Source organism: Rhamphochromis sp. 'chilingali', assembly GCF_963969265.1.
Source record: "Rhamphochromis sp. 'chilingali' genome assembly, chromosome: 12".
Taxonomy (NCBI): domain Eukaryota; kingdom Metazoa; phylum Chordata; class Actinopteri; order Cichliformes; family Cichlidae; genus Rhamphochromis; species Rhamphochromis sp. 'chilingali'.
The window spans coordinates 1,130,918-1,155,358 of record NC_137939.1 but is presented as its reverse complement, the minus strand read 5'-3'; the positions used below and the strand labels follow the sequence as shown (position 1 = coordinate 1,155,358).

Here is a 24,441-nt window from a genome sequence, read left to right as displayed (position 1 = left end):
ATATTCACATATACAGTACCAGTTAAAGTGGGGACGAGAAATCTCAACATGTGCAGTAACACGGGGTTTCTAACAGTCATTGTCTTCTTTAAATGATTCCCACGTGCAAAAGCTAAAAGTCACAAGCCCAGACACTGAGTCACCTTAAATATTTTCCAAATATTGTTACCACATAATTATTATTATTATTCTATTTTCTTTTTTGTTCTTTTTTTTTAATTCCCAAATTTCTGGTGACTCATGTCTCTGCATTAAGATATTCCAGCACCCAAAAGCAGAGGAGGCAGTAGAAAGACTTGTATGTGAACATCGATGCCTGAAGGAATGTGATTCATTCCATGCAGGCACGAGAGACGTGCTTTGCATTTTATACACACAGATTTATTAGCTGTGATGTTCCCAGTGTTCCCAGCAGTAGTGGTGACTTCTCGCCAGCTTGGCATACCGGTGTAAACACTACGGGAAGTCTCTGTGCATTTGTACTTGGAAGGAATGAATATTGCATAGAGACAGGTTCACAACTAAAGAAAGAATAGCAAACTGTATCTTAGCAAGGTACTAGGGCCACAATGAGTCACTACAACAGCTTTAATGTTTCTGATCTTAGAAAGTTTGGACACTGGTGGGAAAACATGCACATTTTTTCATGAGATAAGCTAAATGCAAGCATTTTTTTCACATGTAAATGCAACATCTAATACATTATTTTTCAATACCTTGTTTGGCCTTAATCAGATTATTAGGACTTGTGCTGCAAGTCAACTAATGCTTCTATAGCATGATCAATTTCAAACGTTTTGATACTCAGCAAGTGTGGCTGTGGAAATGTGAAGCTTACAAAGCCATGAAAGACTCTGTAATCATATCAAGTCAAACATGAACACCTCCGAGGTAAAATATCAATCATCTGAAATGTCAGGAAATGGCAATCAAGGGGAACTGAGGGGAAAAAGAACTAATGTGAAACATGTCTGCTAGGCTGGAAGGTTGCACAAAAACCTCATTGTGACTATAAAGAAAGTAGCTTAAGGAAGTAGCCTTGACTTGTTTACAGCAAAGGTGTAACCCTCCAACCTCATCAAAAGTTCAACTCGAAATCTATTGATAAAACAATTCAGCTTTGGAGGAATGTTTGGTCAAAGAGATGAGATGCATTTGATGGTTAAACATAGACTAGAAATGTGCTTTTGATTATGTGACATAGGTGCTGATACAACAGATCAATGTTTCAAGCAGCCAAGAATCCACTATAGGTTGTCCTCACCGTTCTCTCCCACACAACAATGACTGTCCGGCTGCATTTTCAGTTTTCTATGGGGCACAATTAGTCTTGACTGAAGCTGTTGACTAAGGGATACGAAGTATTGATTATATTTGAGCTAAAGGCCCCTTGTGATGCATGAACTCCAGTCACCATTTTGCATATTCCTGTGTTGTTTCTTTTTTATTTAGGAAAATATATTTATCACATTCCCTCTCTACAAGACATGTAATCATAACAATAATTCATGGGCAACAGTGAGACTTTGTCATTTGACTTGATGTTGTGTTTTGATAAGATCTGTGACATGCTAATTAAATACACTAACCACAACACACCACCTATCACTGAAATATGAGGTCTTACTGAGGGCAAAGTCCTACGGAGCCCCGCAAGGGACATGGGAGAAAAAAAATTAAGACGCACTTTTGCGAGATCTCGCAAAAGTTCATCGTAATTTTTTTTCTCCCATGTCCCTTGCGGGGCTCCGTAAAGTCCCGGACTTGGCCCATGCACTCGCGCATTCATGGCTAAAGCCTCTATTTAGGTGAGAATCTGCTACCCTCTTGTGGTCACATAGAGAACTGTACTTAACACTCAGATGAATAGCAGAGAACTTCTCTCACATAACTCTATTTCTTCCAAACAGCAGTTGAATTCTGCACCTCTTTTCACATCCTTGCCAGATACCTGGCTGCACTCTCACCTGCACTAACCCTGCGGGTTCACAGGTGCTTTTAAGCTCTGATCGTGTTGCCAGGAAACCTCATCACAGCAAGGCTGTCTGATCAAAGGGGGTTTTTTATGTTAAAATTGTGGCCTCAAAATACCTTTCACTTTGGAAAGAGCTGCTAACAGGCGGTCTGCTAACCCTGACATATTTTCCTTTGATTTTGCTGCAGTTGCTGTGAAGTTATACAAGACACTTGAAGCTTAAATCAGTGTCTCAAAGGAGAAGCAAAAAATCGCTTTTCTTTGATGAATCTTCTTTATGTGCACTTTTCTGAAATAGATTGACGTCATAGAGGTGAGCACGACTCAAAACAGTGACTCCATTACATTTCCATCACTGCACACATGCAATCAAAGAGTCTTTGAACGAAGCCCATTGTAGCATGCATTTGGCAGGGTGCAAACTGAGTGAAGCCACAGAAAATTCATTCTTGGTGTGACCAGCAGATGGCGCTACGCTGCCAGGGTTAGACAGTCTGTTTAAACGTGCCTACAAGTTTGGTGCTATGAGAGTGTTGAACATCTCTTCATTAATATGAAATATAAAATAAATTACAATTTTGCGTGAGGCTGCATTGATTTTACAGCTGGCAGGTCTCACGGAAAGGGCGAAGGCCTTCCTCCAGACCAGGATGAAACAATGGGCAAACATCTGCTCTTGATGATCCCACACATTCAAGAAACAAGAAACAAAAGTATGATCTGCTTACAACAGAACGCCAATAACAGTGATGACAACATGCTTCCAAAAAGACTCGACTTATACACGTCGCCTTCCAAGTAAAGTCAAACCTATCAGTCGCCTTGAAATACCAGAGCCATAATAGAGCAACTCAATGATTGACCCATTAAGTATCTTGTTGAGCTATAAATGATCCAGCTGGTCATTTGTTATCTATTTTAGTGGAGGCTAAGACCTGCACATACTTTTCATGTTCACATGTTTGGAACTGCATAGCAACTGAGCCACTAACAGCCAACAACAGCGAACAAGCTGAGTGGTCTTATCAGCCTTTCCACTTTTGGAGCTGCTCTGAAAAGTGTCCAGTGTAAGCTTTGTTGTGGTTTCTTCATCTTCCACAGTTCCTCTAATGGGTCTCAGAACACAAATAGGGGTTTTTAACTGATTCAGTTTTGAGACAGATGCACAGGCGAATGACTGGAAACAGTTGCATGTTTTCTCTAAAATCTCTACCATGTCAGTTCTATCTGATTCTGCCTCCCCTTCAGCTTGGCAGACCACTTTGTTTCCAATATGAGGACATTTTTTGACCAGTGTCTGACTGCCACTGATAAAAAAAGACATAAATAATTTTCTTTGGCTGTTCTCCCTGCTTCCAATAGCTGTATGGAAAATATGTTGAATATGGTGCTCTGCAGTTATTACATGTCATCAATGACAAACATCCGACAGACGAGCTGCTCTTTCCATTTCATTACCTGCACATATAAGTCTGTTAATTATACAGTAATGGTTCTTTTCACCCAGTGATCCAGCTGCAATATAAAAATAAGAACACTAACAACCTGAACTGGTTACCTAACTTAGTAATTTCCATTATTATATATTATTTTGCTATGAATTATATCGTACGTAATACATTGTTTGAAAAGTGTCTTCACTTAATTATTTAAACAGATTTTAGTGACATCAATATGTTGACATATTTTATGTGAGTAGGAAGAAAATGAACTTGTATGAACTCATCCCACCAGGATTAGATTAAGCACCACAGGCAGCTAAGGATAGAAACTGTCTGTTAGCCCCCAGGCCATTCACTGAAATTTAGAAGTAGTAACTTAGCAACGAATAAATAATAAACGTGTCAATATATTATCAGACAATTATTTTTATTTTATGTTTTTTACCCATCTCTTTCTACACCAGGCCTAAACTGGTACATACTCTTTCTGGGTTTACAGGAAGTGTTTGCCTCAGTGATTGCTGATAGGAAATGGCCCAACACTATCGTGGCTGTTGCTGAAATCTTGAGTAAATCTTGTTATCTGTTGTGATTACAACAATAAACTGATGAAACATGCTTTTAAACTTAATGGCTGCGGAGACATACTTCCTTTGTTTACTTGCTTTTCCCCATACTTCATGTGTGCATAACAAAGCTTTTGATCAGCCTAAGGTGTTAAGAATAGGAATTAATGCAAACAACACAAAATTCATGTCATCATAAACATGTTTTAAGAACTGTTGAATTTATGAGTTTCAGCAAGTTTTTTTTTCATCTTTTTCAAAATTATTTTTTGAAAGCACAGCGAGCTGAAAGAGAGGAAGGAATGTGCTTACACACCACTCTTTATCATTAGTTATTATTCACCTCTGGCTCTCTTCCACAGTGCATTCTTTCTCTTGTCTTCCTCCCATCACTCCCAACGGTCTTGGCAGATGGCTGACCCTCCCCGAACATGATTCTGGTGGTTCTTCCTGTTAGAAAGGAGTTTTTCCTTCCCACTGTCACCAAGTGTTCCATCAAAGGGGATCATTTGAATGTTGGGGTTTTGTCTCTGTCATTGTAGTGTCTTTACCTTACAATATAAAGTGCCTTGAGGCAACTCCCGATTTGATTTAAGACTGAATTGAAAGTTTGCGCTGAACAGACATTTTGAGTAATGTAATTAATACCCATTTCTAATCACCAACCAGTTAATTTTTTTTATCTTTATCTGGGACTTTATTGTATATTTCACTTTCCACATTGAAGGTAGGCTGCCGTTATGCAGAATGCGATACATTTCAAACAAAAAACAGCAAATAAATATACAAAGCCAAAATAAACTTAAAAACATTACAATTTTATTAAAAAATAGTAGCCTAATTCCGTTTGTGGGAAACTGATGTCTCCGTTTACAGGCAAATAATAAAAAAAAACGTCCCCATTGAGCAGTCTCAACCCCCCCTTCTGCCACCCTCTGCATTATTGAAAGGGGCGGTCTGGAAAGAGTCTAAGCGGATCCTGCAGTGTGTGTGTGTGTGTGTGTGTGTGTGTGTGTGTGTGTGTGTGTGTGTGTGTGTGTGTGTGTGTGTGTGTGTGTGTGTGGTAGAGAGAGAGAGAGGCTACCGTGACAGCGTCTCTTGATGCTGAAGCGCTGTCGCAGTGGGCTGAACCGCTGTTTCTTCTTTGTTCCGTCAGGGTAACCATCTGAGTATTTTACGGAGATAAACAGAATAAAGTGTCATTCAGTCGCAATGGGGAAGGTGGAGGGAGGAATGAAATGCGTGAAGTACCTGCTGTTCGTGTTCAACTTCACATTCTGGGTAAGTGGATGTTTTCGGTTCCGGTGCTGATGAGATGCAAGTTGCGCGTAAATAAACGACGAGCAAGTGCAGCAGTGCGGAATAGCAACTCTCACTCCGCGCGGCAGACTTTCGCGTCCACGTGGTGTTTTAGCGGTGATGCAAAGGCGCTTTGCGGTTTTCACCCACGAATATCTGCTTTGTTTAGTTGCTTTCCAGCACGGGTTTGGGCTGTTCTGCGTGGCGCTGAAAGGGTGACAGCTAGAGGTTTTTTTAGTTTTGGCTCTCCGGTCTCAAATCAGATTTTCCACAGAGGAAAATCCCGCCCCCCTTCTTCTTCCCGGGGAAGCGTGTTTTTGAAAGGAAGACTGAATGAAAAGGCAGAGAGGGACACAGATTGAGACACAGCAGCGTGGAAAACAAGCTGAGCTCTTTGCGCTCTGTGCTGTATTTCCTCATTAACACAAACTGTCAACTGACTTGTAATCAAGAAAAGCTCTGCTCGCACTTCTGTTTTCTTTACAAGCAGCACTCAGAGATAAACTCATGCTACTCCAGACAGTCAGGTGGCTGCCAACGATGGATATACGTCGGTGTGTTATTTTGTCTTGTGCACATGCTTTCCACACGTGAATAAACCTCACAGGTTTGGCTATTCATTCCTTACAGATTCTTTGTGTGACCGTGAGTGTTGGGCTGCACTTTGCCTTTATTTATGCCGCTGTTCACACTCACCACTCATGGACAAGTTTCTTTGTGTGTGTGTATCTTTGCGTGTGTGAAAGAGACTTTTCCAACAAGCATCTGTGGAGTGGATCAGCGCCCTGTGAAAGGATCTATTGTGACAGTGGGACAATGGCATAATTTCAGGCTGCTGCTCGAGCCCTGGCTGCTCCTGCTTGGCTAAGCAGCAAAGCTTGCATGAGTCCCACTTCTCCTACGATTGACTGGTCCCACCATTGGCAAACTCCACTATCCCTGGCTTGATGGCACCTGTGAGTGGACACTTGCATGCCGAGGGGTAAAAATGAGAGATATGACAGGGTGAGAAAGAGTTAGCCATCCGATAGGCAAGAGTTAAAGATTTAGAGATGGAGGATGTACAGTGAGGCAGACAGTGAATGTGACAGAAGAGAAAAGGGTCACTGGGAGATTGCGAGGGATAGTGTGTGCGTGCTCACATGGTGTAAGAGGGACAGTTGGCTTGAATTTGACCCAGATAAAGACAGAAAACAGATCAGTATGAGCGTGTTGGAGTGCTCTGTGGATGAATGCCGACTGCTTGTGTTACAAATGAAAAAATGAAAACAGAAACTATTCTTCATTTGCAGTTTTTAGTCTGCTTGATTACCCACCACTCATAATCGTTGCACGCCAATTCCCGCTGGGCCGCAGTCCTCTCTGTTGTTTATGGAGTGAGTGATGAAGAGAAGGGAATGATGAAAGCAAATAGGATTTCTTTGAAATCCCCTCCTGAGCCCCAGTTGACGGTTGAACACTAATACTCTGACTGTAGACCGTTAAACAGAAAATAAATCGTTTTTTTACCTCAAGTATATAAAGAGTGATATTACTGTAGTTATACACATGAAACACACACAGACACACACTCCAGCTCCCACCATTCGGGTGAGATGAGATTCCCGCAGAACCCTGTTAAAGAAAAGGCCACTGATTAAACGCAGGCCAAGCTATTGTGTATATTTCACCATATTTCTTCTGTAAACAGACCATCAGTACCTCGCTGCCTTGTCTGCTCTGTGTTCTTTGCCCTATTTAGTAAAAAATTAAGCCAGCAAGGTAAACAGAAGGCTACAAGGCAAACACTGTCTCAGAGTGTTGTGCACAAAAGGTGCAGTAGGAAACTTTAGTTTACCGGTTATCAGTCCAACAGAAAATAATGTCCTTGTTCTTGTGCAGAGATTATCATCTTAAAAAGGTCACACATGTGCTTGTAATCTTTTCTTCCACAGTTTCTCAATTTGTTACAAATGATACCATTTATCTGATGCAGTCAAACTGCAACGTTGTTACTTATGAGTCAGCTATAGTGACACTGGGTATCACATTGAGGGAAAGTTTTGTTCTCCTGTTTTTACATCTAAAGAGCATCCGATGCAATTTCTAAATAGAGTAGGATCTAAGTATGCGCCAGCTGCTTTTTCACGGATCAAACATATCAAACATTTTAATCTGCATTCTGTAAATCGTGGTATAAATTAATACAAAAACATATTTTGTAGCAGCCCTTGGCATCAAGAACGACAGAAGAGTCTCTAACGGGTGCAGCCATTTATTTCCTCACCACACACGGCTCATTCTCTGGACGTTGAGCACCGTGAAAACTATAAAATAAGAAAAAATTGATACCCGTACAGTACCCTTTGAACTATAACAATGAGCTTAAGTTAATTCAGGCAAGTTCAAACAAGTAATTCTGAGATATACAGTCACAGATTAAATAAAACAAAAGGGGTTACTTCAAACAGCATCAAGGGATTACACAGTTCAGTTAAATAAAATATAACAACAGATCATCTCTCATCACATACCTCAGTCCGCTTGCCAAGGGTGCAAAACTCCGGTAAACACTTAAACACTTCGGCCCGTTTCTCATGGGGTGCTGCTAGCTTGCATGACACACATGTCTAGCTAAAAAATAGCACATGGATGTAAGTAACGTAAATAAAGAATAAAAGGGTTTTCAGATAGCTCACAATACAAACGCAGCAACATACCTTACATTAGAAACACACTTATCATACTTATCAAAGTATTATCGTAACTTACATGGACTTTGTACAACTTATTCCTGCCGCGACAGACTGCTCTATACGCGTTACGGGGCATGCCCCTGATCACATCTGTCCTTAGTGCGACTGCGCATACAGTTCCGACAACCCCCGCAAGGATGACTTATGGTACAGATCAGCGGTTCATTACACTCCCACCAATCATGCTATGATTTACAAACTAGCTAATCATACATGATTTGAACAACAACAAAATGAGACCACTTCAACCAATATACAGGTGTACAAACATCATAGAACAGGTGCCACCTGGACTGTTACATTGTTTATGTCAGTATGTCAGTTCCTCTCAGATAATAACATGGTTGTTATTATTCTCTTTCAACAAGAACCACCAGTTTTTGAATAGGCCGCTCGATGATGGGGGGCTTGAAAGCACGGTCCTGTTTCTTGGTCTGACTTTGGACTCCTACTTGAACTTTGACCCGACGGACTAAACCATCATCGCCTTCGATAGTTTCAACGATACGCCCCAGTTGCCACTGACACCTTGGTAACATATCTTCCTTGATGATAACAATGTCATTCACTTTTAGATTACGGCGGGTTTTGTGCCACTTCTGTCTTGTGGAGACATTCATGAGGTATTCTCTTTTCCACCTACCCCAGAACTGCTCAGTTAAGTATTGTACTCTACGCCACCTCTTCGCTGCATACAAGTCTTCTCTCACAAATTTCCCAGGTGGTGGTAGAGCAACTTTGGACTTCATCAGTATAAGATGGTTCGGAGTAAGAGGTTCAGGTGCCTTTGGGTCACAGATACTGCCCACAGTCAAGGGGCGGCTATTTACAATAGCCATGGCCTCATAAAACAAAGTTCTAAGAGAGGCATCGTCTAGTCTTCCTGCACACTGAGCAGTAGTGGCATTTAGCACATTACGAATGGTCCTAATTTGGCGTTCCCAGATGCCACCAGCATGACTTGCAGAAGGAGCATTGAAAACAAACTCACACTGTTTGTCTGCCAGGAAAGCCTCCAGTGCCTGCATGTCACATTGTTTGAGAGCCTCTCTGAACTCATTTCTGGCTCCTACAAAGTTTGTGCCTTGGTCACAGCGGAGTTGGCAAGCAGCTCCTCTGAGGCTGATGAAGCATCTAAGGGCATTGATGAATGCATCTGTTGATAGGTCTTCTAGCATCTCGATATGAACAGCACGTGAAGACAGGCATGTAAAGATAAGCCCATACCTTTTGTACTCCTTACGGCCCCGCTTGATGGAAAATGGACCAAAGCAATCCATACCAGAGTACGAGAAAGGAGCGGAGGCTTCAGTCCTTTCTTTCGGGAGCTCTGCCATGCGTTGCTCCTCGGTGGGGCGCCGAAGTTTTCGACATTGCACACATTTATGTATTAACTTGGCAACTGCTTTGCTTCCCCCAAGCACCCAAAACCCATTTGCTCTGAGTTCTGCTAGGGTTTGACTGCGACCCTGATGACAGATGGTGGCATGGTAATGAGACAGTATTAGTCTTGTAATGTGACTTTCCTTTGGAAGGATAACCGGGTGTTTTAGTTCCCGACTGAGCGTTGCCTTTGTCAGTCTTCCACCTACACGAAGAAGTCCTTCATCTAAGATGGGATCAAGACAACTTAGGGGGCTAGAGCATGGAAGAGAGTTGCCCTTCTGAAGTGTCTTTATGTCTTGCAAAAAGGCTTGTCGCTGAACCAGACTGATTACTAGTTCACAAGCTTTTCTCCTTTCCTCTACCGTCACAATGCTACTGACACGATCTGACTTCATGCCTAGTCTCTTAATTCTTGCAACTACTCTGATGAGCGTTGTCCAGCTGGAAAAGCGGCTTAGACGGTTCAGAATGTCATTTTGCTCATTGGCATGGGTGGCAAAGGTTTTCACCGATTTAACTTCAGGGTCACAGACTAGCAAATCTGGTGAAAAATGTAGTGTTGGGTGTATCTCAGGTTTCCATAGAAATTTAGGACCCGATAACCAGTTCGTTGACAGAATGTCCCCTGCACATAGACCTCTCGAAGCGTGGTCAGCTGGGTTTTCTGCCGTATCCACATAGTGCCACTGAGCAGGGTTTGTGGTTTCTCGGATTAGCTGAACACGATTTGCGACAAACACATGGAATCGCCGTGCCTCATTGCTGATGTAGGCCAATACAACTTGGGAATCAGTCCAAAAGAATTCCTCGTCAATCTGCATGCCGAGCTCTGTTTTTAACATGACGCTTAGCCTTGCGGAGATTACTGCAGCCGAAAGCTCCAGCCTTGGGATGCTCATGAGCTTTGTTGGTGCGACTCTTGCTTTGGCTAACACAAGGCTACAGTGTACTTCATCCTTTCCATTCTTGTATCTGAGGTAGGAACATGCACCATAACCTATGTTACTGGCATCTGAAAAGTGATGCAGTTCCACCCTCACTATGTTGCCAAAGTCTGGAGGATGGTAGCATCTGGGTATCGCTATTTCCTTTAGCCTGTGTAGATCCCTTTTCCATTGCTCCCACCGTGCATGTAGGCTATCGGGAAGCTGATCATCCCAACCTACGCCAATGCGACACAGCTCCTGGAGAATACATTTACCACTCAGGATAAAGGGAGCTACAAGACCCAGAGGGTCGTAGAGGGAGGAGACAGCGGACAGGATACCACGACGAGTTGAGGGTTGGTCCCTTTTGTCAATGTTGAAGCTGAAGGTGTCACTTTCTATTGACCACTGAATGCCAAGTACGTGACCCTCCGCTGTTGAATCCAGGCTAAGGTTGAGAGGTCCGGTGGTTACTGCCCTTTCTGAAGGCGCAACACCACATAGCGCCTCCACCTTGTTCGAGTTAAATTTGTGCAAGTGTAAACCTCCAGTCTTACACAGCTGCTGTGCATTGATAATCAGGTCTGTAGCTTCTGTGACTGATGGGACGCTAGTCAGTCCATCATCAACGTAAAAGTTCTTTTCAATGAAAGCAGCAGCCGAAGGATAATCGGCTTCGCATTGCTGTGCAAGATATTTAAGGCCGAAATTGGCACACCCTGGAGAGGAACCAGCACCGAAAAGGTGCACCGCCATTCTATACTCTTGGGGTTCTGTTTCCAGCTGACCGCCCTTCCACCATAGGAACCTCAGGTAGTTCCGCATGTTGGGTGGAACATAGAACTGATGGAACATTTTTTCAATGTCGCAGGTGATGGCTACTGCTTCCCTCCTAAAGCGGCAGAGAACTCCTACTAGAGAGTTTATCAGATCAGGGCCAGTCAATAAGGTGTCATTCAGAGAGATGCCCAGAAACTTGGCTGAACAGTCGAAGACCACCCTAAGTTTATCTGGTTTCCTAGGATGGTACACCCCATGATGTGGGATGTACCAAATTGTCTCTCCCTCATGTGCTGGGGGGGCTGGTTCTGCAACACCTTTGCTGATGGTTTCCTCCATGAATGCTGTGTAATGGTCATGGTACTGCCTGTTGGACCTTAACTTCCTCTTGAGGTGTTGCAAACGAGCTTCAGCCAGTCGCTTGTTGTTTGGCAGCATAGGTGGAGAGCTGCCCTTGAAAGGAAGTGGCATCTCATAGTGTCCATCCTTCCTTTTTGTGATTGTGCTGCTGAGGAGTTTTACAAAATGAACATCATCTTGAGAAACATATTTATCTTGATAGTTTCTTTCGCTGAAATCCATTTCTAGGACCTTCAACACATCATTGACCGGAGGCAATGGCATTTCCTTTACTGCCACTCTGTGTACAAAGCTTTGATGTTCCTTTCTATCAAGATATGGATTTGCTGATCCTATGATGCTCCAGCCAAGCACGGTTCTTTGAGCAAATGGATGGTTTTCTGACCCTACAATGACTTCTAGAGGGGCCAGTGCTGATGGGCAATCATAGCCAATCAGCAATCCCACTTCACAGTCTTGAAGTGGCTGCAGCTTGTTTGCCAGTTGCCTCAGATGTGGCCACTGAAGTGCGGTGTCCTTTGTAGGAATGTGAGACTTATCGACTGGGATGAAATCCCTTGTATATGCCTGGCGTAGCTGAACATGCGACTCACTATGGAGCCCACGAACTTGCAATCCACAAGCCACTTTGCTAGCTATGACTGTGTCTACTGCTGTCATTGTACTGAGCCTTAATTGCACTGGCTGAGTCTTCACATTTAGTGCAGAGACCAGATCTCCCAAGATGAAAGTTGAATCGCTCTGTGTGTCGAGCAGAGCATATGTGAGAATCTCACTGTGGGGGTCTTCTGCCAATGACACAAAAACTGGAACAATGCTAGACGTAGCTGAGGAGTATCTTGTCAATGTGTGTGACATGACATTGCGGACTTCCTTTGTCTCATTTCCTGCAGATGGTGAATCACTGTTTAACATTTCACTGGCTCCCTCAATTCTCTCTATGTGCAAGCAAGTTGGATGATTTCGACCACATATAGTGCATGTGTGCCTTCTTTTGCATTCTTTACTAGTGTGACCCTTTCTTAAACAGCCAAAGCAAAGACGGTTTTCACGAATGAAAGCTCTCTTTTCATCAGGAAGCCTTGTGGCAAAGGTTGGGCACTTGGCGACACCGTGTGTTTCATCGTTGCAGACGAAGCATGGTGGTCTTGGCTTTGAAATTAAGGTCCCTGGTTTACCTGCAGAGTGCTTAGCTTGAGCATTGGTGCTGAGTGCCTTGGTTCTCTTAGGAAGCCTTTCATCTGTAACTTTAGTGGTTAATAAGAAGGGAGAAGCAATGGGGTTGCAGGCTATTCTAGCTTCCCTTTGTAGAAATCTGGTGAAATGAGCAAATGGTGGATACTCTTGACATCTGTCTAGTTCATCCACAACAACACGACCCCATCTGCGTACCAGCCATTCGGGCAGTTTTTTGAGAAGTTTATGATTTTCTTCACAATCATTTAGAATTGCCAGCCCTTTAACATGAGGGATGGCCTCGGCACAACTTTGAAGGAAATCTGAAAACTCTCTGAGGGCTACTGGGTCATTGGGAGCTATTTTTGGCCATTTCATCAGTTTATCCCTGAAAGCCTTTTGGACGACAAATGAACTTCCATACCTCTCCTGAAGAATCTCCCAGGCACCCTGATATGCATCTTCTGAGTTTCGATAGAAGAATCCTTCGACCGCCTTCCGTGCCTCACCAGCAAGATAACTTTTCAAGTACAACATTTTTTCGCCTGCGGGGAGGGGTTTGTGGCCAATCAATGCCATAAAGGATATCTTCCAGTCTATAAACTTTAAAGGGTTACCAGTGAACACTGTGGGTTCAGGTGCAGGCAGACGGTTGGAGACGAACAAGCTTGCAAGCTCCTGTGTTAAGCTGACCTCCTGTTGCCTTTGCAAAATCTCAGGTGGTGCACACTGAGGTCGAAATGATTCAGCCTGTGGATTCAATGGATTCTGAGATTCAATGATTTGGCTATCAAGTTGTGATTTGTCATCTGCTTCATACTTAAGGCTTTCCAATCCATCGTAGTTGTTGTAAGCTCTCACTCTGGCTGCTGCTACTTTTACCTCATTTTCTGCCTGTAGCTGTTGCAGTTTAGTTCTCTCTTCCTCTAGCTTTGCTGTCATTTCTGCAATCATTTGTGCTTCCTTGATTTTCCACTCATGCTCTAAGCTACTCAACTTGGCTTGCTGTTCATGTATTCGTTGCATTGCCTTCGCCTGTTCTAGTTTAGCTGCAAGGTCAGCTTCGGCATCCACACGTTTGCTAGAAGTCGTAGATGTGGCTCCAGAGTATGAATCTGAGCCCTTTGAATGCTCTGAAATAACTGTTTCTGTTTCAGTTTTCCCAAAAACAGATCCATACTCCTCCTTACTTAATATCATCCTTACACGCTCCTTCTCGAGCCTGTCATTAAAAGTCTTATCTATATCTTCTAGTCGTTTACTAATGAGATCACAAATTTCTGTTGTTAGGGCAACACACGCATCCATTTTCTTGACAACATCTGGAGTAGAAGTATGATTACGTCGGATAGGCTCATACAGTTCATGCATTAATGCTTCTTTAGCCTTAATGTCCGTTTGTGTTCTAACAAGGTCTTCGTTTGAGCAGAAACCTTTCAGCCTTGTTCTAACTCCTCTTGCTAACTCCTTCCAGGACTCATATGCCTTGCTAAATGACCTTTCATTTTTCTTGGCCTCCTGTTCATGCATCTCCTGCCCCTTTTCTGTTAGTCTTCGCTCTCTGGAGCTGGACCTGGCCTCTTGTGCCTCTGTAGATTTGTCTATTTCTTCAACAGGGGACAACATTATTATTAATTTTATTTTTGGCTTGTTGCACCTGCCCTTTTAAGTGTATATATCTTAACTCAAATGGGTTGAGTGGTGGTTTCAAACTTATTAACACTCAACTTAGATATTTACACCTTTAACCTCACAGACTGGCAACAAAACCAAAATAATACTGATGATGCCCTGAAATCAGACAATTTGCCACTTAAGTTTTTACAGAAGTACAACTGATAGCATAAAGCCCAGATTCAGTCTTAGACATTCTGATGCAAGAAATGTGGGATATTCAGCATCACAACTTTACATGCTACTGTGTTAAATACAGAAGAGGTCTTTCTTTCTTGCATTACTTTAGACTGCCATGTTGAAGATCATTTGCTCACACAGCTTACAAGATGAAGGTGTGCATGACATTGTATTTATAATGTCCTTATTTTGAGTCCTTTACTGATCCAGTAGTCTCTAGATGATGCGATACACTCCTTTACTCACAGTTCGACGAAAGAATAAGATGAGTGTAGATGGCTGCAAGGCAGCGATGAGTTTTCACTGTAGCAGCCCTTGGCATCAAGAACGACAGAAGAGTCTCTAACGGGTGCAGCCATTTATTTCCTCACCACACACGGCTCATTCTCTGGACGTTGAGCACCGTGAAAACTATAAAATAAGAAAAAATTGATACCCGTACAGTACCCTTTGAACTATAACAATGAGCTTAAGTTAATTCAGGCAAGTTCAAACAAGTAATTCTGAGATATACAGTCACAGATTAAATAAAACAAAAGGGGTTACTTCAAACAGCATCAAGGGATTACACAGTTCAGTTAAATAAAATATAACAACAGATCATCTCTCATCACATACCTCAGTCCGCTTGCCAAGGGTGCAAAACTCCGGTAAACACTTAAACACTTCGGCCCGTTTCTCATGGGGTGCTGCTAGCTTGCATGACACACATGTCTAGCTAAAAAATAGCACATGGATGTAAGTAACGTAAATAAAGAATAAAAGGGTTTTCAGATAGCTCACAATACAAACGCAGCAACATACCTTACATTAGAAACACACTTATCATACTTATCAAAGTATTATCGTAACTTACATGGACTTTGTACAACTTATTCCTGCCGCGACAGACTGCTCTATACGCGTTACGGGGCATGCCCCTGATCACATCTGTCCTTAGTGCGACTGCGCATACAGTTCCGACAACCCCCGCAAGGATGACTTATGGTACAGATCAGCGGTTCATTACATATTTTTCCCACAATCAATTAGAAAGGAAGATTTACTTTCTTTCTAATTGAAAATGAAAGCGCCTGCTGGGGAGAGTACCAAGTCTTTCACAGAAATGAAATGACCTTATCCAAAGCAAATGAAAGCCACAAGACTCATAAAGTCAAGATGTAACAGTACAAAGAGAACTGAAACAGAACTGAAAAACCCTGCATGAATACAGTATTTAATGCAACCAAACCAACCAACTAAAAGACAAACAAAACAGAGCACTGGGGTCATGTAGGACTTTTAACACGCATGCAGCAGAACAGGGTAAGAGTACGCTAAAGGGACATCACTTCAGGAAACATTCAAATGTCAGCTGGGATAGTTTGCAACTCTTCAAGCCACCCTATTCTCAAACTGCTGAATTAAGAAAATTGATGGATGGATGGAAAGTAAGTGGCTTATGAACCTAAAGGACACGAGATCAAGAAAAACTGGTATCCCATGTTGACACGTTGAGTAATTAATTCCCTTGTAAATGTCAGACTCCACTGGCTCCAGCTCACATAATTCTTGTATGGCATCATGTTATTTGACATTTTTTGTTTGCTTTCCTGCTGCCACTTCAGCTGGAGCAGGTTACTCATACTTTGACCGCTGTCTGGATACATTTAGAATACATTGTTTTGAAGATTTCTGGTAAAAAGCCTAAAAAAACACTTTTTGTAGATGTGTTTCACTCCACCAGCCCCGCCTGTGGCTGAGTACAATAGCATTTACTCCACCCATAATTATGTCGCTCCTATTTACACTTTGCTGCTGCCCATCATTTTTAAAGTGCCCTTGCTTCTGTTTTTTCCTGAACATGTACCAGACAAAAGACTATTTTAAAAAAAGCTTAACCAATTACTGCTGGATTTGAATTGTTTGAAAGGGATTTTTCTTGTTACTTTTATAAACTATTTTTGGTTTAATATACAGTAAAGCTCTTTTTTTGTCTGAACTAGAAAGTGGATAATGCCACAGACTGTCTGACCAAGACCACAGCCCTGTGTCAGCTCAGCCCCTGTTTTCATGGAAATTCCCCTCACAAAAACACTATGTAACGGCACTTTTAAAAAGCAGGCCTTAAACTGTAAAAGAACCTCAATAAAGCTCCAATACCAAGATTTCCATCCATTCCTGCAAATATCCAGACATAAAAGGCATTGGTACTGAAGGGGGGACACAGGGAAAAACTGGTGTTTTGGAGACTTAGGCTATACAGAACACACCCGAGAGATTTTAATACTCTGAACAAAATGTGTCCGTAGTCTGTGCATGCAAGCAGAGGAGTCTTCTAATGACTTACTCCCTCCTTTTCTCTCTCCCATCCCTATTCCAGTCTCTCTTTCATTGTGTCTGTCAGTTTCCATCCTATTGTGCACTAATGCATATAGTCACAGGGAGACAGTGGGTCTTTGTCCTTTGGTGAGATTGGGAGGGCGAGGCTGCGATGAGGTGGGGTTAAAGAAGGGGGGCTACATGGGGATAATCAGGGGGTGGTAGCAGAAAACAAGGGAGGGGTGTGGCAGGGGAGTTGGGGGGAGGGGGGGGTAAACCAGGGGGATATGAAAGCAGAGAGGGTATTAATGGGACCTTTGGGATATTCCGGCTCATGATGGGAATGCATTTAGCGTGGCAGCTACTGACTGCAGTGTTTTGAAATGTGATTTGGAAAAAGGCTTTTAAATGCAATCACAGCAGTAATGAGCACAAACCTCGTTCAACCTCAGAACCACCTGCTCTTCAAAACAGCCGCAGCACGATCTACAGCAGCCCGAGACGGCCTTGCTCTTCCAACAGCACTGTGTGCATATCCACAAAATCCAGTAGGAAGCAGTAATCGCTTCACATTTTGCACCAACACCATCGCACCAGGTGTTCTGACAAATACCACCGTTAAATAGATCCAGAGCCCCTCTCCACGCTAATCCAGCCTGGTTCAGTAAGTCTGCAGATCCTTTACTTCGCTGTGCTTTATCACTTTGGACCTGCTAATCCTGAAACCCCAAGAGCTCAGTTGTCCCATACATCACCACGCATCACACTAAATCCTCGATTCGGGGGGAAACCGGCTTCCCAGCACCTGTCCCATTCCGATGCTTTACAGCTGAGCTGCTGGCTTCACTTTAAACCAACACTGTAAAATTCAACCTGTGGAAAGAAAGAGGCACAGGAGTCAGCAGAATAAGGGGGAAGATTAGATATACAAAGCAAAGAAATGGAAAAAAGAGAGAGCAAAGTAAACAAAAGCAGCATTAAGATGGAAAAGTTTGTTTTTGTCTGAATTTGGCAGCAGAGCTTCTTTCTCCAAATAAATTCACCTAACAGAGCTTGAGGACACATAAACAGACACACAAACATCGGTCTACCTAAATTCTAGAACTAGGATGCCAAGAAACCATGTGACTCCTAAATACTCACAATTTAGACAAGTCGTTTTATTTCTCCGTGCACACAAACACACACACACGTATCGGTGCTGTTGTTTTGAAGCTCAACATGAAGGTTTTTAGACTGGATTATCCTCAGGGGGCCGAGCGATCATTAAAACCTCTCTATACTGATCTGTAAGTGGAGCATCCACAGTGACCCCTGCTACTCACATCTCTGTAAAAAGGGGAAAATACATACAGTTGAAGGTCTTTGCAGCACTTATGGAACACGTTCTTGCTGTGTAACGCTCCCTGAAAGTAAGAGGCTTGAGTATGATTTTGTTTAATGCATAGTAACAGAGGTTTAGATGAAGGAAAATATGAGCGACATGTAACCACATTTCCAAACAAACAGGAGAGCCTGTTTAAGCTCAAGGTGCCACAGTGCTGCACACAGCCAAGCTGGTCATTTTCTCCCCACTGGGAAGCCAGTGGTCGTTAAAGGGTGTTTCCGTGTTACGTAAGATGGCTTTGCTCTGCTCCAGGGCTAAAATGCTCAGATGATCCACCCTTAATGTGGACAGACATTTTCACACAAAAGTGTGACACGTTCGCCTGTCTGCTCCTTTAAACTGAATCTATAAAGAGGGTGAAGGGATTGTTGTGTCTTTCAGGAACACCAGCAGGAGGAAGGAGAGAGCCGGTTTGCAAATGGAAAAAAAAAGTGCTGGGAAAAAGCAGCGCTTTTGTGATCCTGGCTTAAAACAGTGACCGAGATCAAGAGAAAAGATAGTATTTGTATGAAAAACATAGTTCAGTGTAAAATATATCCAGGAGTCTGCTTATTTTTGCAACTCAGTGCATTAAATGCATCTGGTATTTTTGAGGGTTTGGTTACTATTAAAGCAGCACATCATTGTCAGCTATTTTTTATCATTTATTTATATAGAGAGTATGTCTCCTCTCGTTCTTTCTCCACCCAGCTGATGGGCTCCTTCGTTCTGGCGGTGGGACTGTGGCTCCGTTTCGACCCAGAAACTGTTTCTCTGCTCAGCGGCGATAAGGCACCAGATACCTTCTTCATTGGTGAGCACCACAGCGCACCTTCGCTCATCTTTACAGCCAAGTCTGGCACGTTATAATTGTGTAACAATACGCCGAACCACATCCAGCACAATGCTGTTGATTTAACACATGTGTGGGTTAATTCACCGCAGGTTTTGGTAAAAGCTCTGTAAAACGCTTGTTGTCAACTGAATGTGATGAATTGTGTTTTCGTCACCACTGGGAGTTGTTTTTCTAGTAAAGTCCAGTTTGGGTTTTAAAGAAACGCAGCTGGGAAATCACTTTAAATGGGTCAAGGGAAGGTCTGCTGTTTCTGTTAACAATTAAGCTGAATATTAGGAATAGAAATGGAGAAGTAAGGCAGGAATTGTGCCAGTTGAGTGGCTTGTTTGATAAATGTGCATTAACTTATTAAAGCATCAAATGTTCTCTCACACTTTTTAAATTAGCAAACTTTCATGCTGGCGATGAGTGGGAATAACAGGAAGTGACTGTGGTGCAGTGTGAATACATTAGTGGACTCGCACGGGTGTGCACCACCTTTTAATCGGTCAATCTGCCCAGATGGAAAGAAAGAGGAGGAGGGGAGAAATATATGGACAATTAAAGAGAGTTACATCATGCAAATGGCAAACCTTTGAAGCAAAAATTGGACATAGCATAATAATAAAGTGCTGAATGTTGAAGGGGGGGAGAGGAGTGGATTTACAAGGGTTTTCATGAGCTGAACACATAGTTTGTGTCATACTGAAGATATTTGTGGTTTCTTTTTAGGAAAAGAGATGCTTCTACTCTTGACTCCAGTCCAGCTAAACTGCTTTGGGGGATAACATGGTGTAATGGTAGACTACCTCTGGGAGAAATATTTGCTTACAGAATCCTGTAACACTGTTAAGGCATTTCAACACTTCTGCGAGAGTGCCTGTGAACTGAAGTCAGATGTCCATTGGAATTGACGGAGTGGGTGGCCCCTGTCGGGTCCTCTGAGCGTCTAGTGCTACACATGGGTTTGACAGCGAGCGCTGTACCCACAGCTGAGCACCCTCAACAGTTGCTAGGGCTTGTTTCCATAGCATCAAACCCACACAAAACTTTCTTTTTAGTTGAAAATTATTTTTAAGATGGAAGATAAAATAAGTTGGGACACAGAGGAAAAAAGGAAAATCTGATTTCCAGTATTTTCTTTCTTTCTTTCTTTCCCAAACAACAGTTTTGTTTAGCTTGTGGCGCAGTGCGAGCAGCAACATCACTTGTCACCAGATGGAAGAAGTTAAAAGCTAATTAGCCATCCTTAACTGACAGCACATTTAACACCTCCTGCTGTCAAAACTCTTTACAGGCAACTAAAGAAAAACCTGCAGGGTTACTGTATTGCACTTTGAGAAACCAGACCTCTCTGTCTCACTCTGACCTGACCCCATATAACATGAGAGCACCCTGCCTTAAACTACCCTCTGTGGAGCTGTTGCCTCACAACAGACCCCACTTGCATGAGATTACATGGAGCGGATCTGTTGAGTTCCTCCCTACAGACCAGCCCATGATGCACTATGTGTTTCCTAATGAGACACTGAATGGTTAGCCAAGGGGCATGGCATGAAGCATCCACTCAGACCTCCCTCTAAGTCAGGCTTTTGCTATTAAGGGTATTTACTGAGGACGCCATTAAAGGGCACAACAAGAAGGGCTACTCTTAAAAAGGGATGTGGCCAAGCACCAATTTACACAGCAAACAGTACAATCAGAAATTATAATGCCTCTGTTTGTTTTCCTTGGCACTACGACTAACTCAGATTACAATCCTAGTCCTATGCTGCCCCCTTGTGGTGACTCTGTAACATAACCTAATCACCAAAGGAACAAGATGCGGGGGAAAGCTGAGCGTGTTGACATGAACACAAGAAATCTTTTGTATACCATTCCTGTTCATATTAACAAGAACCTTTTATGTTCCTCCAGGTGTGTACATACTTATTGGTGCCGGCGGTCTGGTGATGCTGGTCGGTTTCTTTGGCTGCTGTGGAGCCGTTAGAGAATCACAGTGCCTGCTGGGTTCAGTGAGTAAAAATGCACACACATCATAAGCAAAACTCCAACTGGAATGCACTTTTGGCATTTTATACTTCCGAGTAGTAAACGCTTAATCCCTTTTTGCAGTTCTTTGCCTGTCTGCTGATCATCTTTGGGTCTGAGGTGGCAGCAGGAGTGTTTGGATTCTTAAACAAAGACAAGGTACGTTCATTGTTTCACTGTTTTTGAAAACTGCAAGCAGTACCAATAGTCCAAATTCACTTTTCTTGTCTTACACAGATAATTGAAGATGTCCAGAACTTCTACGCAAAAACCTACAATGAAAACAGCAACGGCACTTTGATCCTCTCTTACCAGAAAGTGGTACATATAGAAGAAAACAATTATGATCAACTACATATATGAGGAATCATTGCTTTTTTTTAATGCTCCCTATAATAGGCCTTGTCTTCTCATATTTTTCCTCCCATTTTAAGCTGAGCTGTTGTGGAACTATAGAAAACCGATGCCCCGATGCTGAAAAAGACACCCGGGTAAGACCTCGAGCAGCTCTATACAATCAGCAGAAATTAAATTGGTTGATATCAAATGAATGAGTCTGGTGCCTTACAAAACATCTCCTCTGCAGGACTGCGAGACGGGCATCAAAGACTTCTTCAACAGTAAACTCTTCATCGTCGGATACGTGGGCATAGGAATTGCTGGTGTCATGGTGAGCAGGGAGAAGAGAAAAGTCAGGAATGCACATACGTACGTGATGGCGGATAATAAGATGATTTGTGTTTGCTGCTCTACAGATCATTGGGATGATTTTCAGCATGGTGCTCTGCTGTGCCATTCGCAACAGCAGGGAGGTCATCTAAGACGGATCCTTGGCCTCTGCTCTGACCTGCTTCTGTATCCAGCCCGTAAAGACTGTACAGCAATTCGTATTAAATGTCATCTCCTGTCTGTCAACCACCTGGGGAGCCAGGAAGTAGAACATGTTCGAAACAATCCCTTTCCACTGCAGTGCTCATCCCCTCCCTTGTGCAATGATCTTTTGGTTTGGTTTGTTGCTTATTTATTTCCAGTCCAAAGCAAACAACCACAGTCGACCTTTCACAGCATTCTGGGAAGACTTTCACATATCAAATGGGAACAGTATAAATTCTATTGCGGAGCAGACAACCTGTCAAATAGCTTTTCCTAATGGCCACAAATTTTGAACCCACATACTATCACAGCAGTGTGAAAGCTTTTTCACACAGCCTTGACGCTGACCCCTGGGCTGTGGGAAACTTAAGCCTGAGAAAGCAATCTGAGGTGAAAGCTGCTGAGTTTGCTTATCTGTGCGCACAGAAACACACACACAGACACGCAAATACAGCTATGTTGTGCTACGTGAGCCCACGATCTTAAAAAAGATTTCTGCATCTCAGAGACCGTTTTGATTGGTTGGATCGGTGTGGAGCGTTACTCATGCGCGCTGTATTTCGATCCGGCAGGCATCCATCGGGATGCCCCATCACAGTGTGAGCGGACACTCCGTGAACCACTCAAACCACACAGGTTACACTAAATGACCAAAATCCAATGATCTTATTAAAGAACTCGTTCATATTTAGGGAAATCCACCTATTTGGTTTATTTTTAGAGTTAAGTGAACAGATTGAGGCCCAGTAAACATACATTACAGCCAGTTAGCTTAACTTAAGACAGTCAACATGTCGTCTCGTAGAAGAAGGAAAAATGTGTTCGCACTTTTTTTGTTACCTTTGGAAGGATTCAGTTTTTTTTCCATGTGTTCAGTATTTACTCTCAAACAATTAAGTTTGGATGTAACTTCCTATTTAACAAATATGAAAGCAGCATTCATCCTGTCATGTGGCTCATGGACAGAAAGTGAGTGTATTTCTCAGAACTCTCATATCTTTGCAGAACTAGGTTACTTTGCATGATAATGTTCATATACGAGCATAATATGTTGTCTAATTTAAGTACTACATTCCCAAGCTGGTGTGTGCTGATGAGTTAGGCAGATCACCAAACTCCAAATTCCTCTATTGAGCAGGAATGAGCATGAAGGCTACCTGAAGAGTTACACAAATGTGCTTTTGCAAATCCAAAAGAACATATATTAACTTCATTTAAAAGCATCTTGTGTGGTCCAATGAAAATAATCTGTTATGTAACAAAGCGTCCCATCAGACACTGTATAGAAGACCCAGACCCAGCGGTCATGTTTACAGGCTAAACTATCCAGTCAGCTGAGAACAGGCACAGGTGGTGGTTAAATGTGCTCATCTAAGCCAGGCCTCTGATGTCTTCTCACTTGCGTCAGTTTTCTCTCGGTGCCTTAAAATTACACCACCCTCAAAAAGAAGCAGTAGAATAGTCTCTATATTTGACTCAGTTCATTAACCTCAGCGTGTAGGAGGGAAGGATAGACGACTCAGCCTGGGTTGTTTCCACCTATCCAGCTTAAATCAGGCCATTGCTTATTCTATAGGACGTTTTCCAGCAGGCAGGACAGTAGGATGTAAATATGTTTCCTTTTCTATTGTACATTGTTTGTGCTAAATGTGATAGTTACTATTTAACATGCTGTGTTTAGACAGATGTTGGCAGTAGCTGTACAGTGTAATAGTGGCGAGATTGTTTGTATCCACACAGCTCGAACAGCGTCTGATTGATGTGCCTTTCTTGAAGCTGGTCGGTGAGCTGAACGTAGTGAATAAATGTAGCAACAGCGTGCACGTTTGTAGACTTGGACTGCAGTTAGCTGTCAAATGTATTCGACGAGTAGCAGACGGGGCTCGACTCGCCATTTTATGGCGTGTTTCACAGTGCTGCGTTCAACTCGAGCTCAGCCAAGGAAGCTGACGTGGTGCGAGCAACGACTTTCCTGCCAAATATTTCAAAAGGCTTTTGGTACCAAGGAATCCTGTAACGAGGACTCAAAACAATCATTTTAATGCTGATTAAGTTCCAACAATCAAGCTGCGTCAGACATGCTGGTCAATATTACTATTCTTTGTTTTTTCCATTGCATTGTAATGTGGCACAAGCGATGACAACAAGTGAGACTTGATAACCACTTCAGGGTGCCAGGAGGCAGTGTTTACTCTGAAGACTGAAGCAACACAGGACTATCACCAGACTGTCACTTCAGAGGCACAGTTTACTGCTACCAAAGCCACCAATCTGTTGCTGTCTTCCTCATTTCTATTTGTTAGAGCAAATCTGGAGATGTAACACACTGTGCACCTCAAAAACAAAAACTCTGTACACAGTCAAGCCTTTCATAGATGATTGTGTGTTAATTTATTTTGATACCATTCCAGGCCTCTCAGGAATATAGGTGTTTGAAGTTTAATAAAGCTTTTTGAAGGTTTTGTAGAGCTTCACGTGTCTGTCCTTCCATTATTGCATCACAGACATTTGCACAAGTGCACACAGGGAGGACATG

At 42.7% G+C, this 24,441-nt stretch overlaps 1 protein-coding gene and 1 long non-coding RNA gene across 2 annotated transcripts; one reads left to right on the top strand and one right to left on the bottom strand.

The window, feature by feature from the left end:
- Nucleotides 1-4,952: 4,952 nt before the first annotated feature.
- LOC308407903 (tetraspanin-2-like) lies at nt 4,953-24,367 on the top strand. Its single transcript, XM_080899856.1, has 8 exons — nt 4,953-5,264; nt 18,878-18,980; nt 20,919-21,016; nt 21,117-21,191; nt 21,270-21,353; nt 21,467-21,523; nt 21,619-21,702; nt 21,788-24,367. Exons 1-8 carry the CDS (start codon nt 5,196-5,198, stop codon nt 21,851-21,853), a joined length of 636 nt encoding a protein of 211 aa, XP_080755982.1. The 5' UTR covers nt 4,953-5,195; the 3' UTR covers nt 21,854-24,367.
- LOC308407904 lies at nt 14,490-15,414 on the bottom strand. The gene is made up of 3 exons (XR_013973743.1): nt 15,356-15,414; nt 15,118-15,217; nt 14,490-14,910 (listed from the first exon to the last, which is right to left on the bottom strand). It is a non-coding gene; the product is annotated as an uncharacterized lncRNA (long non-coding RNA).
- Nucleotides 24,368-24,441: the final 74 nt, after the last annotated feature.

Coding starts and splice junctions, on each gene's coding strand:
- LOC308407903 (XM_080899856.1), top strand. CDS start 5,196: ATGGGGAAGGTGGAGGGAGGAATGAAATGCGTGAAGTACCTGCTGTTC. Junction 21,192..21,269: donor GATTCTTAAACAAAGACAAG/GTACGTTCATTG, acceptor TGTCTTACACAG/ATAATTGAAGATGTCCAGAA. Junction 21,524..21,618: donor ATGCTGAAAAAGACACCCGG/GTAAGACCTCGA, acceptor TCTCCTCTGCAG/GACTGCGAGACGGGCATCAA.